This window comes from Macaca thibetana, chromosome 14, assembly GCF_024542745.1.
Source record: "Macaca thibetana thibetana isolate TM-01 chromosome 14, ASM2454274v1, whole genome shotgun sequence".
Classification (NCBI taxonomy): Eukaryota; Metazoa; Chordata; class Mammalia; order Primates; family Cercopithecidae; genus Macaca; species Macaca thibetana.
This window is the reverse complement of record NC_065591.1, coordinates 55,670,903-55,689,873: the sequence shown is the minus strand read 5'-3', so window position 1 is coordinate 55,689,873 and position 18,971 is coordinate 55,670,903. Positions and strand designations below refer to the sequence as shown.

Sequence of the window (18,971 nt, the reverse complement as noted above, 5' to 3'; positions counted from 1 at the left end):
CCCATTGGGCTTAAATGTTATTTTAATTTTAAATGAAAAACAATGTGATCTATTCACTTCTTACTTTTAAAGTGATTCCTGTGTAAAAAAGGATGCATCCCTTGTATTAGGAACTCACCAACATGCATGCTGAATGCAAAGTGATCATCCTGACTGAAAAAGAGGTGAAGGTCAATTTTAACCCTGGCTCATCAGACCAGGAGAGACACACAGTGGAAATAACATAAGAAAAGTAGGCCAGGCGCGGTGGCTCACGCCTGTAATCCCAGCACTTTGGGAGGCCAAGGTGGGCGGATCATGAGGTCAGGAGATCGAGACCATCCTGGCTAACACGGTGAAACCCCGACTCTACTAAAAATACAAAAAATTAACTGGGCGTGGTGGCGGGCGCCTGTAGTCCCAGCTACTCGGGAGGCTGAGACAGGAGAATGGCGGGAACCCGGGAGGCGGAGCTTGCAGTGAGGGAGATTGCGCCACTGCTCTCCAGCCTGGGCAACAGAGCGAGACTCTGTCTCAAAAAAAAAAAAAAAAGAAAAAAAAAGAAAAGTAGGAACTAGGACTGTATGAAAATGAAAGCAATGAAAAAAATTGTGAAAATAGGGGAGCAAAAAGAAAAAGGCTAGGAAGAACTAGGGGTTAGGGTAAAAAAAAATAATAGAAGAAGAATTAGATGATAGGAGGCTCCTCCCACAGTGGTACCTAACTCTGGAAGAATGAAGAGACTCTGTACTGTGAGTTGATACAAGGAAATGAATTCCTTGCAGGGCATGGGCATGTCTAACCTAGTCTTGCCTTGCCAGTCTAAATATGTGTCTGCCTGGCATGTTCACATAATAGAGAATCTTCTGAGATCCTTAACTTGCCTGCCCCAGTTCATTCCTCCTACTTTGAGAAGGAATGACACTATCAGAAGAAACACAGAAACAGTTCTAGAGATCACAGAGAATGTTCAAGGTGTCAGGAAACAGCAGTATCTCTTTGTCCAGTTTATCACTGGGGCTTTAGAAGGTTTTGGAGGCTTTGGGAGTGAAGAGTTAAGAGATGGAGTAAAAGAATGAGATTTGCGTTTCTGGATTTTAGCTTAAGATACCAGAATGACAAGCACCTGGTTAGGAGTACAAAACTGTCATAAGGAAACAAGCCAAATTCACAGTAATTTTCAGCAGAAAGTATTTGAGAAAGGTGTCAGAAATAATAATTACAGCCTCAGATATGCACATAGAGGTCATAAATTAAATAGGAGATTTTAATCTGAAAAGGTAAATACAGCCTTTTGGGTGCCTTTAGGATTAGCAAAGAATGGAGTCATAAGAATATAACCACTACTGGGAATTCCCTTGTATAAAAGAAGCCAAGAGCTGGAGGCCAGGGTTAAAAAAGAATATAATGTAGTTGAAAAAGATTGTTAAGGCTGGGCGGAGTGGCTCACGCCTGTAATCCCAGCACTTTGGGAGGCCGAGGTGGGCGAATCACGATGTCAGGAGATCGAGATCATCCTGGCCAACATGGTGAAACCCCATCTCTACTAAAAATACAAAAATTAGTTGGGCATGGTGGCACATGACTGTAATCCCAACTACTCGGAGGCTGAGACAGGAGAATTGCTTGAACCAGGGTGTCCGAGGTCGCAGTGAGCCAAGATCAAGATCGCACCACTGCACTGTAGCCTGGTGACAGAGCGAGACTCCATCTCAAAAAAAAAGAAAAAGAAAAAGATTGTTGAAAATCCATGAACCTTTGGTACCAACATAAAAGTAGAGACAATTGTGTAGCACAATTTATATTATAGGCCACCTGGCCAAATGTTGGAATCGATAACATGGTGATGTGTACAATAGCAAAATACAAGATCAGGTTGTGGGTGCGAGGGCTTCAATTAACTAGACATCTGCTGAAAGCTGCGTTCTCTAAAAGTTGAGTGGAAAAATTACTGACTTGCCTTGCTGACAATATAAACTTTCATATGGTAAATAAAGCAGTAAGGGGAAATGCAATCTCAAATCGAATTCTGACAAGAGTGCTTAGCAACTGAAATACCAGGACCCTAAGGAGAAAAATCACTGTACCATCTTTTAGTTCAAATTCACTGAGAAAGAAATGATGAGAAGAACAAAGTTTGTATCTTAAACTTTAAAATAGTAGTACTCTAAAAATCCAGAAAAATGAAATATATGGCTGTAATGGGTTGAAATGTGTCCCCCTCCCAAAATTTATATTAAGTCCTAACACCCAGTGCCTCAGAATATATATAATTAGTTAAGATGAGGTCATAGTGGAGTAGAATGGGCCCCTAATTCAATATGACTGGTGTACTTATAAAAGGAGAAATTTGGAGCTAGACACAGAGGGCGAATGCCATGTGAAGAGGAGGGCAGAGATTTAGGTAATGCTTCCAGAAGCCAAGCAATGCCAAAGATGGCCAGCAAACCTCCAGAAGCTAGGAGAAAGGCATGGAACAGATTCCTCCTCACAGCCCTCAGAAGGAACCAACCCCCTTGACACCCTGATCTTGGACTTCCAGCTTCCAGAACTGTGAGACAATAGTTGTTTAAGTCACCCAATTTGTAGCACTTTGTTATGGCAGCCCTAGGAAACTAATACAATGACTTCAAGGCCTGACACAGTAATTGGAAAGATGACTCAAGAAGGTTGAAAGCTCTTAGGAAATCTTGCAATTACAGAAAGTTCTGACGAGGCAGAAAAGAAAGTATCCAAAAAACCAGTATGACCACTAGGAGATGTGTATGGTTTTCAAAAGGGAAAAAAGTGAATTTTGTAAAGTAGAATCTTTATGTTGATTCTGAACCAAATTCTAGGAATGGATTATCAATGAACTATTTATAATTACTTTTTTTTTTTTTTTTTTTTTTTTTTTTTTTTTTGAGACGGAGTCTCACGCTGTTGCCCAGGCTGGAGTGCAGTGGCGCGATCTGCTCACTGCAAGCTCCGCCTCCCGGGTTCCCGCCAACCAGTAATTCGCGCCCCGGCTAATTTTTTGAACGGGGTTTCACTGTGGTTCGATCTCCTGACCAATGAACTATTTATAATTACTTTTAAAAAAAAGCACTGATTCCTATAATAAGTCACAGCAAAGTAACTATAAAACCCTTGGTGATGCAGTTAATTATTTGAAAGACTGGCAAATAGTGGATTAAAATGACTGACAGAGATTTAGAAATATGGGCCTGGTGAGTTTTAGTGGGAAGACTCATAACCAGTATAGATGAACAGATTGATCTTTTTCTTCAGAGAGGTTTATGTTATTTTGCTGTAGGTCTTTGTCTTTAGCTCTGGCTTGTTCAACATTTTTTTAAACAAAGAATCACATGAGAACAATCATCAAATGTATGGATGACAAAAGGCTTGCAAAACAGCAAATGCACTGCTAGACAGAATCAGGGTCCAAAGGTCTAAAATACCAGTCCACATCCCAAAACATGAAATTTCCTAGTTATAACACTGCTAGTGGGTCCAAAAAGCAACCATCAAGGCCAGTATGTTTTTAAGAACAATAGCACATATGAAGCAGACAGGGACTTCAAATGATATTTATCTCCACATGGGTTAACCTAGTGATGGAGCCGAATGCAGTTTTAGGCTGTGAGAACACCTAGAGTGCTGGGTTCAACTCTGTGGAGTGTTCACAGTGATAAGGATGGTGAGCGGACTACTACCATTTGAACTGGGGATATTCAGAGTTAACTAAAGGCAGGAAAAGAAAGTATCCAAAGGGCCAATATTGGGGATGTGTATGGTTTTCAAAAGGGAAAAAAGTGAATTTTTTAAAGAGTGAATTTTGTAGAAAGCAAGCCTGACAAGAGTTTTTCCTGAAGGGTTTTAGGTGTGGGAGATTACACTTACGTTCTAACCTCAGAGGATAGAGCTAGGGCCAATAAGTCAAAGTGGTGGTCAATATGAGAAAGCAACACATAGAGTTGCTCCCAAATGTAAGGGATTATTTTGGGGGAAGAAATGAGTTTCCCATTACTGATGATATTCAAGCAGAAACAAGATTACTTGCTTAGTGTGTACATATGTGTGTATGTAATTTTTTTGAGATGGAATTTTGCTCTTGTTGCCCAGGCTGGAGTGATCTCGGCTCTTGTTTTGCTCTTGTTGCCCAGCAATGTTGCGATCTCGGCTCACTGCAACCTCTGCTTCCCGGGTTCAAGTGATTCTCCTGCCTCAGCCTCCTCAGTAGCTGGGACTGCAGGCGTGCACCACCACGCCTGGCTAATTTTAGTATTTTTAGTAGAGACAGGGTTTCACCATGTTGGCCAAGCTGGTCTGGAATTCCTGACTTCAGGTGATCTGCTTGCCTCAGCCTCCCAAAGTGCTGGGATAATAGGCATGAGCCACCGCGCCCGGCCTACTTAGTATCTTTTTAAGACTATTCATCATTATATGGGGATGAGAGGAAAAGTCTAAGATTCTGTGACTCTATTGTGAGACAGTGGGACTTCACAGTTGAGATATCTGGGGCCAGGTGCTTTCCCATGCCTGTAATCCCAGCACTTTGGGAAGCCCAGGTGGGAGGACTGCTTCAGGCCAGGAGTTCAAGGCCAGCCTGGGCAACATAGTAAGACTCTGTCCCAAAAAATATTTTAAAAATTGAGCTGGGAGTGGTGGCACACACCTGTAGTCTCAGCTCCTTGGGAGCTTGAGGCAGGAGGATTGCTCAAGCCCAGGAGCTGGAGGCTGCAGTTAGTTAGCTATGATAGTTCCACTGCACTCCAGCCTGGGCAACAAAGTGAGACCCTGTCTTAAAAAAAAAAAAAAAAAAAAAAAAAAATCTGGTCTGGAATTTCCTCTGCAGAGTGAAAGAATCGCACATAAACTTCCAGAGAACAAAGTGGATGACCTTATGGAGCTTAAAAGAACGAATACTTAGCCTTTCTCTATTTCCTCATGCCAGCAGCTACCTGGATATCACGACGTCTTATTCTCCAAAGCAGTATTTCAGAAGACAAGAGCAAAAATAACAGGACTTGGAGTTCCTTGGATCTGGAATCACTTCTCCTTAACTATCTATACTTCTGTGATTGATTGGTCTTTCTGCCCTGCAAATCTGGAGTATCATGGAGTACTCCCAGGGTTGACTCGTCATTTAGACATGCTCCCCTTACCTCCTAATGCTCCCAAACTTATCAATATATATGACATCAGCAATTATTATACTTCTTGTCCCACGAGGCTAAGTTCATCTGTCATCATGCTAGTAATAAATTTGACCATTCATTCAGAAGAGGGTAATTAAGAACAATTTGAACCATAATTAGTTGATTGAAAATATCAACTATCTAGAAAAATGCTTTCTGCTTTTAAGCTTGCATCAGTGCTCAGTTATAAAATCAATCTTACTAACCTCCTCGAGCAAAGCTATTGGATGGGTTTACATCCAAATGTCCTGGCACTACCTGCTTAAGCACAGTGGACATTCTTGAAGTCCTCCTTTCAGTCCCTAAAGTCAGCCAAAAAGAAGAACAAAAACCATGTTGTTTGGGTTAACATTACTCAAATGACAAAAAGTTATCTTCATGTGTAGCATGTTTAATTGCTGCCAAACATTGTACTTTTAAGTACCCAAAGCTTTATTAGAGATAACAAGGCAATGTTATTATTAATCAGAGATAACACACATATGCAAGATTATAGAGAGTTAGGTTTGGCAAGTGCAATCACAGAATTTAATGATAAATGGAGCAAGGCATGCATGGTGTTACTTTACAAGAAAAGCCACTTTCTGCTTATGTTGAGCTAATTCAAATAGCTGATTAAGCCAAAGAGACCAACTTCTCAAGTCACATGCTCCTGTGTCTAACACATTAGGGTTACCTCTACATGAACCCTTTGGGGTTCCATCACATGATAACTGAAACAGAATATTAGTACAAGTCTTAATGGCTTCATCCAAATCCAGTGAAAACAAACTGTACTGAAAATCATAAAGGTTGCAGATATTTTGGGAATTTCAAACTTATAAATGATGATTTAAATAAATACACATTTAATAAACATGTTCCACTTACATATTCCATGTCATAATAATATTTTAAAGTCTATGAAAGATAAATATGGGAATAAAGGGTGACTTTATTTATATTCCTCACTTCCTCTCCAATTACTCTTTTGAAAAGGGAAAAACTGAGCTGGGTGTGGTGGCTCACACCTGTAATCCCAGTACTTTGGGAGGTTGAGGCGGGAAGACTGCTTGAGCCCAGGAGTTAGAGGCCAGACTGGGCAACATAGTGAGACCCCATCTCTAAAAAAAAAAAAAAAGAAAAAGAAAAAACTGAATCTCTAAAGTTCATTACTATTTACTAGAGATTAATAGTAGTAGATTTTTAAGTAAAAGGAGTTAAACTTATAATCCTTCCGGGTAAAACTTTTAAGAAGTCTTGGTGAAGGAACAGTACAAATAACAAATAACAGTACAAATAACCCTGGGAACAGAATTGACCTTTCATTAGAAGCTGTCAAGAAGAAAAGGATTATCAAGTCTTACCTGGAGATAGAGCAAAGGCTGGTCTGACAGTAAGAGTGCTGTTGCCTCTGAGTTTCTGATGGACAGAAACAGCATTCAGTAAGGCTTGCAAGTATTTCTCTTGTTCTATGCTACTGGAAGATTCTAAAGAGGAGGTAGGAGCTATAAAAGGAAAATATATTGAATAAAATAAACTGTCTCTGTATTAACAAAACAAGTTATCTATCTATCTATCTATCTATGCTTATTTTTCTCCATATAGTCTACAAGTTACCACACCCAAATATAGAAACCAGCCCCACTTAGATTGCCAGTATATTAAATGGCTAATCCTCCATTGTAATGCTGGTTTTACCATACCTACTTCTTGATTGCCTCATTATCTTTTCAGAAAGAGCCCAGGTCTGGAAAACCAGCACAGGGCTATCCTTCCAAGCATAGATTGGGCTTGAAAGCACAGGGCATAGCTTCTCATTATCCAAGCAACTTAAAATGAAGATTTACAAACAACAACTCCTTGATGATATCCTCCAACCATCCTTACCAGGTTATTGTTTGGGAGTGGGTTCCTTTGACATCCCAGAATGGGTAGAGTTAAGAACTTTCCAATATCAGTAATTTTATTTCAATAATTTGCCACACAGTCCCACCAGGGGACATGAGCCTATAAGGATTTGTAGAGGGAAGAGTGGAAGAACATGGGGAGAAGACAGGAGCAACTACTGCCAATCCCTGGTCCCTCTAAACGAGGAGCAAAAAGTATACACAATTGTGAGAGCAATTCTGGGTTGATGGGCATATGAGCCTGGTTTGGGTGAAGCAAAACAGAATCACTGAAATCAGCCCAGACATTTTAAAAGAGGAATAGGGGATGGACTCACTACAAGGACAATAGATATTCATAAATTTTCTTACAATCTGAATAGAAAATAAATAATTAGCATTATTGTATTTTATCAACTTTAATATGTCATCAATTCTAAGATGCACTGTTAGTTTATTGTCTAAGAATAAACACTGCTTATCAATAAAAAACACTGCCATTTAAACTATGACACTATTCTTTCTGATCACATCAACTGTAAGATGCATTGCAATTTCAAAGATATTAGTTGTCGGCAGGGCGCGGTGGCTCACATCTGTAATCCCAGCACTTTGGGAGGCTAAGGCGGGCAGATCACCTGAGGTCAGGAGTTCGAGACCAGCCTGACAAACATGGTGAAACCCCGTCTCTACTAAAAATACAAAAATTAGCCAGGTGTAGTGGTGGGTGCCTGTAATCCCAGCTACTTGGGAGGCTGAGGTGGGAGAATCGCTTGGGAGGCGGAAGTTGCAGTGAGCCAAGATCGTGCCATTGCACTCCAGCTTGGGCGACAGAGTGAGACTCCGTCTCAAAACAAAAACAAAACAAACAAAAAAACAAAAAACAAACAAAAAAAGATATTAGTTGTGAGTAAAGGTGTGAGTTGAATATGAAATACAGTAAATTTAAATTAAATTTAAAAAAATCAGCAACCAGTGGAATAAGTTTCAATTGTTTTCCAACTAAAAGCTTAGCGATACACTTATCGGTGCTCCTAACATCATTTGCTCATTTTACATAACTTATATACACTTGTGTTCTATTTTATTATTATTTTATTTAATTTTTTTGAGACAGGGTCTCATTCTTTCAGGCTAGAGTGCAGTGGCGCAACTGTGCCTCACTATAGCCTTTACCTCATGGGCTCAAACAATTCTCCCACCTCAGCCTCTGGAATAGCTGGGACTCAGGTGCATGCCACCATGCCCGGCTAATTTTTGTACTTTTTTGTAGATATGGGGTTTTGCCATGTTGCCCAGGCTGGTCTTGAACTCCTGGGCGCAAGCAATCCTCCCACCTTGGCCTTCCAAGTAGCTAGGACTACAGGCATGAGCCATTGCACCTGGACCCTTCTTATGTTCTAATATACCCACCAGGTGGCTTGGGAGCACACAGTGTTTCACAGGAGAAACAGTAAAAAGTCAATTGCCTTCCATTACACCAATAGTGAGACTCCAAGGCAGGTGGAAGGCTGCCCTCAGTCAACCTAATGATCAAAACATTGGCTGACTTTCAAAAAGCACATGGTTGTACCTGATGAATCAGATTCTGAGTTTACTTCATTTCCAAAGGTGGAAGAACGCAGCCATCCCTAAATTGGATCTGATATCTTAGTGGCCCACTGTTTCATTTTTTTTTTGAGTATCTATTATGAGGCAGAAGCTATGAGAAACGTCAGCAAAACACAGCGCCTGACTTCAAGACCTCAGACCTGGTACTCACAAGCAGCCTCAGAATATGGGGCAGCTGTACGTATTATTTCGCTAGCTTCCTAAAAACCTCTTTGCTTGAAAGCCCCTGAAGCAGCATTTGCAGTCATTAGTTTGTGCGTATGACTTGTAAGAATGAGGATGGATATCTCATATCATATGGCACAGAATCTCGTCTTGCCTCTGAAGCTGTTAAATGTATTTGGATGCTTCCCAGAAGAAAAAAGATTGGTATAACCTAGTTTCCATCTGTGGATACTCTGGTTTGCTGGAATGAAAATTGCCTAGGACCAAAAACTTTATTATATTAATTTCTATTAAAATCCAAGTACAGACCAGACATATTAAGATGTCAAATTCAATGTGGAGCCTCACACTACCAAGTATAGTTCTTGTTTAAGCTGTACATGTTGTATGTAGCAAAATGGAAAAGTTCGTGTGTGAGACAAGACTTGATGAAAAGGTTCCATTCCCAGATTTTACTTCCTTTATTTTTAGTAATACCCTTATGTGAACGGGTGGTAATTGTGTTACAGAGAGATGCTTACCGGCCTGAGGGGAGTTTTGAGATTTGAAAAGACCAACGACTCCCTTCCCATGGAATCCTCCAGATCGGAGGAGCAGAGTACCACTTCTTGAGTTCTTCCAACATACAACAGGCAGGCGATTGTGTCGATAGCAGCGAGCTACTCTCGGTAAACTACTGTCCTGTACAGCTTGAGGTACAACTAAAAGGCCAGGATAGCTTCAGAGACATAGAAGGGAGAAGAGAATGATTGGGGGAAGGAGCAGAGGGGAAGAGATGGGGAAAGAAATGAGAGAAGAGGGAGAGAGAGAATATAAGAAATTGAATATTAATATCATAGTAATTTTCTAAGATTCAGAAACATATTAGTTGAAGGGTAAGATATATTTCTTTTCTTTTTTAATTTAATTTTTATTTTTGTAGAGACAGGGTCTCACTTTGTTGTCCAGGCTGGTCTCAAATTTTTGGGCTCAAGCGATCCTCCTTCCTCAGCCTCCCAAAGTGCTGGGATTATGGGCATGAGCCATTGTGCCTGGTCAACATATTTCAAATATGGAACTTAGTTTCAACTCCTGAATTCTTCAGGGATTGAGAAGAAAATCCCTAGATGGTGAAAATAGCTAACTCATCCACTGATCTGTAGTCTTTTTTGGAAAAAGCCCCTTTCACTGATATTGCAGACTTCTGCTGAATAAGTTTAGAAAATAAAAATATTATGTAGAATTCTTTAAAAGGCCTCTGTTGAACTTGCCTTATACATTACTTTTCCACAACTTGAAATAAAGATTGTAAGATTACCGGATTAATGTCAACCTCATGAGAATGACAAGTCAAACTGTCAACAATTCACAGATCACTGAGATGACATCAGAGAATAGAGCATGCCAATATTAGACTGCCTGAGATGGTGAAAGGCTAAAAACCAAAACCAAATTATTTTTGGCATGAGAACAATATGTTCAAATGTCAAATGAGTTTAAATAGTTAATAACACTACATGTTAATACTTACTTCAAAATACTAGCTTATAAAGTTACAGGATATGGTGCTGGGAAAATAACATTTAAGAATACATACAGATTAATAAATGCAAGAAGATAGGCAGGTTTCAGAGTCATTTCCCTTTTTAGTTTACTTAGAAATATTACACTAAACAGATTTTGTATTTATAACCTCCTAACTACTAAGCCTATATCTTTTTTTTGGTGATATATATATATATTTTTAGATGCAGTCTTGCTCTGTCACCCAGGCTGGAGTGCATTGGCGTGATCTCGGCTCACTGCAAGCTCCACCTCCCGGGTTCGCCATTCTCCTGCCTCAGCTTCCCGAACAGCTGGGACTACAGGCACCTGCCACCACGCCCGGCTACTTTTTTTTTTATTTTTAGTAGAGACAGGGTTTCACCGTGTTGACCAGGATGGTCTCGATCTCCTGACCTCGTGATCAGCCCGCCCCAGCCTCCCAAAGTGCTGGGATTACAGGCATAAGCCACCACGCCCGGCTGGTGATTTTTAAATTTTGGTAAAATATACCTAACATAAAATTTACCATGTTATCCTTTTTTTGAGACAGAATTTCACTCTGTTGCCCAGGCTGGAGTGCAATGGCGCGATCTCGGCTCACCACAATCTCTGCCTCCAGGGTTCAAGCAATTCTCCTGCCTCAGCCTCCCGAGTAGCTGGGATTACAGGCATGTGCCACCATGCCTGGTTAATTTTGTATTTTCAGCAGAGATGTTTCTCCATGTTGGTCAGGCTGGTCTTGAACTCCCAACCTCAGATGATCCACATGCCTCGGCCTCCTAAAGTGCTGGGATTACAGGCATGAGCCACTGCACCCGGCCCATGGTATCCTTATTTATTTATTCTATTTTTAATTTATTTTTTGAGACAGAGTTTTGCTCTTTATGCCTAGGCTGGAGTGCAGTGGTGCGATCTCGGCTCACCACAACCTCCGCCTCCCGGGTTCAGGCAATTCTCCTGCCTCAGCCTTCCGAGTAGCCGGGATTACAGACATGCGCCACCAAACCCGGCTATTTTTGTATTTTTGGTAGAGATGGGGTTTCTCCATGTTGGTCAGGCTGGTCTCGGACTCCCGACCTTAGGTGCTCCGCCCACCTTGGCCTCCCGAAGTGCTGGGATTCATGCTATCCTTTTTTATGTGTACAAACCAGTGGCATTTAGTACATTCCCAATGTTGTGCAACTACCACCACTATCCATTTCCAGAACTTCTTATCCCTTATCTTGATAAGAACCAGTGCCGAGAGGAGGGAGAGGAAATCTAGTTTATGGTCACATAAATCATAACCTTCAACTACTTTACTGAATGCCAAATTAACTTTCCATACTTAACCAATGATACCTTAGAAGCATTTGGAAAGCCTAGGGCTTTGGTGCTCTAGGAAGTTGTGACCTGAATTTTTCTAATATCACAAACTGATGAAAAGACCAAGCTACAGACATAGTCACTCATGAAGACTGAAAAGGCAGTTCCATGATTAGGACCCTCTATCTCCACCTGAATATCAGTTTTTCCCAACTTGCTTCAAGATACAGTGTGTATTAGATAAGGGAGTAATGTTTAATGGCTCCAGGAGCTACTTCAATAACTGGTAAAGAAGGAGCACACTCCTTCACTCCCTGACCTTCATCTCCTTGCACTGTGAATGAGCACTACACACAGACCATGCTCTGTTACATACAACATCTACGACTCTCTCCTGCTTCCTGACGCGGGCTTGCATGACAGCTGGATAGCCCCTAGTGCTGGGGCAAATAGTGTGAAGCCTAAAGACCAATAGAAGCTACTCTCAGTACCAGTCTCATTTCATAATGAAAGATATCAATTTCCCATCCTAACCCACTACTCAGAGCCTTCAGCTCTGGGCTCCACAGTTAACTCTCAAGAGGTAGACTAGGCTTCAGAAGCTGTTGTGGAAACTTTTTAATTCAAGCATAATTCACATACAAGTGCTCAAAATCTAGGTGATATCACTACCACCTAGGTCAAGAAATGGACCACTACAAGCATCCAAGATCTAGTATTTCCTCCCAGTCACTATTTCTTCTTCCTTCTTAAAGATTACCACTATCCTGCCTGGCACAGTGGCTTACACCTGTAATCCCAGCACTTGGGAGGCTGAGCTGGGAGGACTGCTTGAGCCTAGGAGTTCGAGACCAGCCTGGGCAACATAGTGAGACCTCTTCTCTACAAAAATAAATAAAGTAAAAAGAAAATTAGCCAGATTTGGTGGCATGCGCCAAGTCCCAGCTACTCAGAAGGCTGAGATGGAAGGATCGCCTGAGCCAGGGAGGTTGAGGCTGCAGTGAATTGGAATCGCATCACTGCACTCCAGCCTGGGAGACAGAGCAAGACCGTGTCTCATAAAAAAAAAAAAAAAGATTACTACTGTCCTGAATGCTAACAATGTGGATGAGTTTCGCTTCTTTTTGAATTCTAGATAAAGGGAATCAACAGAGTTTATTCTTTCATGTTTGGCTTCTTTTGCTCAATATTATGTTTATGAGATCCATTCGTGTTATTGTACTCATGTGTAGTTTGTTCATTTTCATTACTGTATAGTATTTCACTGTGTGAGTATAATACCATTTATTTACTCTCTTGTTGATTTTGAGTAGTTTCTAGTTTTTTTAATTATTAAGAATGTTGCCATGAACATTCTTGTAGATGTCTTTTGGGAGCACGTATGTATTTCTGTTAGAAATTCTACTCCACCTAAGAGGAGAATTTCTAGGTAATAGGTTATGAATATGTTCAGTAGATGTTTAAATGTTTAGATAGCATTAGACAACTTTCCAAAGTTATTTAACCAATTTATAGTCCTTTTTACTCTCTTGATGATATCTCCTGATATACAGAAGTTCTAACTTTATTAATTTTTTACTTTATAGATAATGTTTTTCCCATCCCAAGAAATCTTTCCCTATACTTCAAGGTCATGAAGACATTCTCTTATCTTCTAGAAGCTTTATTGTTTTAAGTTTGTTTTAACCTTAATAACAAACCTATTGTTTTATTGTTTTACCCTTTTACATATAGATCTATATGTCAATGGGAATTAACTTTTGTAAATGGTATAAGGTAGAGGTCAAGATTAATTTTTCCCAGCATCCTTTATTGAAAAAAAATCTTCTATCCGCTGCTCTTGTGTTATTTTTATCTTAAATCAAGTATCCACATATGTTGGGGTGTTTCTGTTTAATATATTCCCTATTTTGCTCCACTGGTCAATTTGTTCATTCTCGTGTCAATCCTATACTGTCTTAATTACTGTAGCTTTATAAAAAGTCTTGACATCCTATAGTATTATTCTGTAATACTTGGCTACTCTTTGTCTTCTGCATTTTTATGTAACTCTTAGAATTACCTTTTCAGTTTCCATTAACACTTTGCTGAGATTGGGACTCTGTTGATTCTATAGAACAATTTCAGGAAACTTCAGTTTTAGAATATTGAATATTCTAATCTAAGAACCTGAAATATCTACTTATTTAGCTCTTCAATGATCTTCAATATTGTTTTAAGTATTCCATGTAGAGGTCTTGCACAGGTTATTAGATTCATCTAAGTAATGTTTTTTAGTGCTACTATAAATAGTAGGAATAGTACCAAAACAGCATCACTTTTTGAAAATTTCATTTTGTAATAATGTTTTTAGTATATATATGACTAATTATTGTAAATGACCTTGTACTAGTGACCTTATCAGTGACCCTGTACTAAGTCCACTTAATAATTTTAAAAGTTTATGGGTAGATTCCTTCAGATTTTCTACATGTGCATTTTGGTCATCTGTGAGTAATGGCAGTTTTATTTCTTTCTTTTCAATCTTTATACCTTTTATTACTTTTCTTGTCTCTCTGCACTACCTAAGACCTCTACTACAACACTGAATAGAAATGGTGATAATGGGCATCCTTGTCCGGATTTCAGAGAAAAAGCTTTTAATATTTTATTTATTTTTAAGATAAGTAATTTCCTTGTAGGATTTCTAAGACGGAAGATTAAGGAGCTACCCACTGTTCCACTGCAGATGCCTCTGAGGCCTTCGGGGCGCTACTCATGGGGAGCTCGTTCTTACTCTATTTTGCTGAGAGCTTTTTTCTAAAAGTCATAAATGTGACAAAAATATAGAATTTACATACATAAATTCACATAAATAAAACTCATAAGTGTACTTTGCATTTCCAAAATGCTTTTCTTTATATAATAAACTTCTTTTTAATTCTGTTAATGTGGTAAATTACACTGACTGATTTTCAGATGTCAAACCAGTACTCTATTCCTATAATAAACTCCATTTGGTTTTAATGAATTACTGTGTGTAAAATAAACCTTTTGTCATTATGAACCATCCTTTCTTATTGCTTTTAAAGTCACTTTGATATTCATATAGTGACAACAACTTTTTTTAAAGTTAGTTTTGTGTGGTATATTTTTTCTATTCTTTTACTTTCTACCTTTTTACATACTTGTATATTAGATTTGTCCCTTAAAAGCAGCAGAAAGCCTTTTTTTTTTTTTTTTTTTTTTTTGAGACAGAGTGTTGCTCTGTCACCAGGCTGGAGTGCAGTGGCGTGATCTCGGCTCACTGTAACCTTCGCCTCCAGGGTTCAAGTGATTCTCCTGCCTCAGCCTCCCGAGTAGCTGGGACTACAGGTGTGCACCACCATGCCCAGCTAATTTTTGTATTTTTAGTAGATACATGTTGGCCAGGATGGTCTCCATCTCTTGACCTTGTGATCCACCCGTCTTGGCCTCCCAAAGTGCTGGGATTACAGGCATGAGCTACTGTGCCCACTTTTTTTTTTTTTTTTTTTTTTTAAAGCAAAGCCTGATCTCTTTCTTTGAATTGGAACATTTAGTCAATTAATAATTAATGCAATTATGGATATATTTGAATTTAAATCTACCATCTTAGTACTTGTTATTTATTCCATTTGTTCTATGTCCCGTTTTTTTTTTCCTTTCTTGCCTTCTTTTGGATTATTTTTTATTCCATTTCCTTCCTGCTAAAACTTAATGGATATATATTACTTTTTACCACCATAAATGCTTTATAAACAGTGTTCTAATAAGTCATCTACTAAAATTTTATTTTACTTCTGACAGATTGGAATAATAAATGAGTCTGTTTTCTCAATGGCTGGCATAATTTTGATAGCAAACTTTCCAAACAGCAGGACATCACACCCCAACAACATGACTTATCTTCAGAGAAAATTTAGTTAGAATGACAGAGAATTCCAGAAAAATTACTGCATACTGAGAGTCCCAGTTTTTCAGAACTTCATTCAAAGTGTTTATTTGGCCACAATCTCAAAACTATATTCCCAACTTGTTTCTCAAGTTTCATATTAATATTTGTAAACTTAAATTGTCATTTAAAATGACATATCTATCTTTAAGAGCAACAGGGTTGAAACCAACAGTAACATTAAGACAACTTTCTAAAATATGTACAAAGCTTACAATTTACAAAGTGCTTTCACAGCTGTTTAAGCAGGAATTTATAAATGCAAAGAAAACAACCTACCTAGAGATGAAAATGACTAAACTTGTGAATGGTGAAAACGTAATTTTAGAAAATACATATTTACATATAGTAAAGCATGGAATAAGGCTCAAAATATTCGAAAAACAGTGAGAGATGACAAGAACAGGAAAAAGAAAATGTCTCTTTATTTACATCCTTTAAGTAATATTCCCTTGAAAACATTCCAGTTAGACGGCATAAGAAACCCTTGCCTACACCTGGGTCAGCAAATTATAGCCTGTGGGCCACAAATGGCCATGCCCACTCATTTCCTCACTCTCTGTGGCTGCTTTTGCGGCACAGTTGAATAGTTGCAACAAGAGACTCTATGGCTCATAAACTGAAAATATTTACCAACTGACCCTTTATAGAAAGAGTTTGTGGCTCCCCAGCCTACAAAAGACTTTCATGTCTTCTATTGGCCTGGGAAAATCCTGTTCTTCAAGTTATCTTTAGTCATGCTAGAAAAGAAGCAAACTGGGAAGAGAGAGACAAGAGAAATTCATAGAGGGGTGAGTAGTTTACCTTTCACCTTCTTACCTACTGGAGGTACTTTCAGTAAGGTAATTGTTCCAAAAATGCCAATGAGATGCTTGCTCATATCCTAGAAACCCTGTTCTTATTTTCAGGCATTTTTATCTATCTCAGGGCTATGGATGCAAATGGCCTATTAAAGATTCAAATGAGAAGAAAGGAAAGAAGACCTCTTTTTGGAGCCCACTGACACACTTACCTCCGGCAGAGTGAATACATCCTGTTGGAGGCAGTAATTCGAAAATACTCGGGTCTTGAACGGGAAGAGCTGCCACTTATCGTTCCTAAACCTAAACGCTGATAGTCTCTGAAACAAGCCTTTTCCACCAACTGCTCCATTGTAGACTTCTCGGAGGCCTTCAGGGTGGTACTTGTGGGGAGCTCACTCTCATCTGAAACTGGGATGGTAGAGACAGATATTAAAGAAATGATTAGCTCAAAGCACAGGATTAAAAACTTCCTTTTGGGCTGGGCATGGTGGCTCACACCTGTAATCCCAGCACTTTGGGAGGCCGAGGCAGATGGATCACGAGGTCAGGAGTTCAAGACCAGCCTGACCAACATGGTAAAATCTCATCTCTACTAAAACTACAAAAAATTAGCCTGGCGTGGTGGCAGTCACCTGTAATCCCAGCTGCTTGGGAGGCTGAGGCAGGAGAATCACTGGAACCCGGGAGGCAGAGGTTGCAGTGAGCTGAGACTGTGCCACAGCACTGCAGCCTGGGCAACCGAGCAAGACTCTGTCTCAAAAACAAACAAACAAACAAACAAAAAAACCCAAAAAAGTCCCACTTCCTTTTGAAGAAGACCCTTACACCAAGACAGGTTTATATTAGGATGACAAGTATTATGTATATCACAAATTAAATCATATAACTTCTGTGAGGGATCACACTTAAATAAACATAAATTAAAAGTGTAATGAATAGTCAAGAAATAAAATATCAGTAATTCAACTAAAAAATGTCAGGAAAATAATACCTTTAAATAATTTCTAAAAACAATATAATTTTGAATTCATTACCTACACTGTTCTGTTTCACGCAGGCTTGCTTATTGTCAAATTGCAGTGATTTCCATTTAGGACTCTATACAAACACCCAAAGTTTGTCAGAGGCTAACCCATCAGTAAAATTTATCTTTCGTATAATCACTATACAAGCTCATCATCCAGATTTCAGTTTACATTTCAGACCATAAGCTTTTATTAGAAATTTCTGGATTAACCAGAAGTTCATTAGAGGGAAAAAGAACTGTATTTCCTCAGAGAGGTATAAAGAAGTTACACTTTTTTCCTGGAAATATTTTTGTTAGAGGATGTGGTGTACGTGGGAAACCCCCTCACAGTTTTACAATCACAGGTTACAGAATCCTTTACGATTTTAGATGTGGAAGAATTTACTCAATAATCAAATATTTTAGGGAGGCTTTTTTTTTTAAAAGGACATTCCTAATTGGTACTGCATGTTCTAACTGAAAAAAACAAACAAATAAATTCCATGTTAAAAACTGTCCTAATTTACTTCCTTATTTATTTTGAAAGTAAGAGACATCAAATCAAGCTTTCAAAGTTTTTGAAAATGTACTCAAAGTACTAATGTGCAGGCAAAGCTATGGCCCTCTTTCATTAAAATATATTTTTAAAAAGCAGAAAATCAACAGCTGCGTTTCAATTTGTGAACTTTAATTCGTGTTTCAATTTGTGAACTTCACAATGCAATATAATCAGGTATCAGTTCTGTGTTGGCCTTTTATTTTCAGAGGAGCAAAGAACATTATATAATTTTGTCTTTTAGTAGAATAATTATCATAGAATAATAAGTTTTGTTCCATGAAACATAAAAAAATTGAGTTAGAAGAGTCAATAGTGATGGGTAGCAATACTATTTTTATGGCTTGACATATGACTGCGAAAAGATCAGGGTTCCAACAAATGGTTATTTCAGTAATGTAATGGTGGGTATTTTCACTGCCCCCAGAGGCAAGCTTGTATGTACACATTCTCACCCAGGGCATGCATACATACATACAAAACCACATAGGTTCTTTTTTGTTTTTATTTTTTGAGGCAGAGTCTTGCTCTGTCTGACCCAGGCTGGAGTGCAGTGGTGCCATCTTGGCTCACTGCAACCTTCTCCTCCCAAGTTCAAGCAATTCTCATGCCTCAGCCCCCTGAGCAGTTGGGACTACAGGTGCATGCCACCATGCCTGGCTAAAATTTTGTATTTTTAGTAGAGACAGGGTTTCGCCATGTTGGCCAGGCTGGTCTCGAACTCCTGGCCTCAAGTGATCTGCCTGCCTTAGCCTCCCAAAGTGCTGGGATGATAGGCATGAGCCACTGTGCCCAGCCCACATAGGTTCTTTATCCCAGCAACTGAAAATGGAGACCTGTTAGCCAGTGCTTTCTCTAAAGATGAGGTTTCTTTTTAAAAATGTTGTTGTTAGTAGTAGTAGTTCTTGCATAACCACTTGTGACTGATTCTAAGATCCTGAGGGGAAAAAAAGGGTGTAATGGCATTCTGCCTCCCATTATATCACCTTTTCTGTAGTGCTGATTCCATAGCATATTTGATA

The 18,971-nt window shown here is 39.1% G+C and overlaps 1 protein-coding gene across 1 annotated transcript in view; it reads right to left on the bottom strand.

The window, feature by feature from the left end:
- The window catches only part of SBF2 (SET binding factor 2), a 589,674-nt gene that overhangs the window by 45,379 nt on the left and 525,324 nt on the right, over positions 1-18,971 (bottom strand). Inside the window, exons 27-30 of the mRNA XM_050757377.1 lie at positions 16,597-16,795; positions 9,325-9,521; positions 6,506-6,646; positions 5,366-5,461 (exon numbers count right to left, since the gene is read on the bottom strand). Coding sequence (XP_050613334.1) covers positions 5,366-5,461; positions 6,506-6,646; positions 9,325-9,521; positions 16,597-16,795 — 633 coding nt within the window. The remainder of the gene's footprint in view (positions 1-5,365; positions 5,462-6,505; positions 6,647-9,324; positions 9,522-16,596; positions 16,796-18,971) is intronic.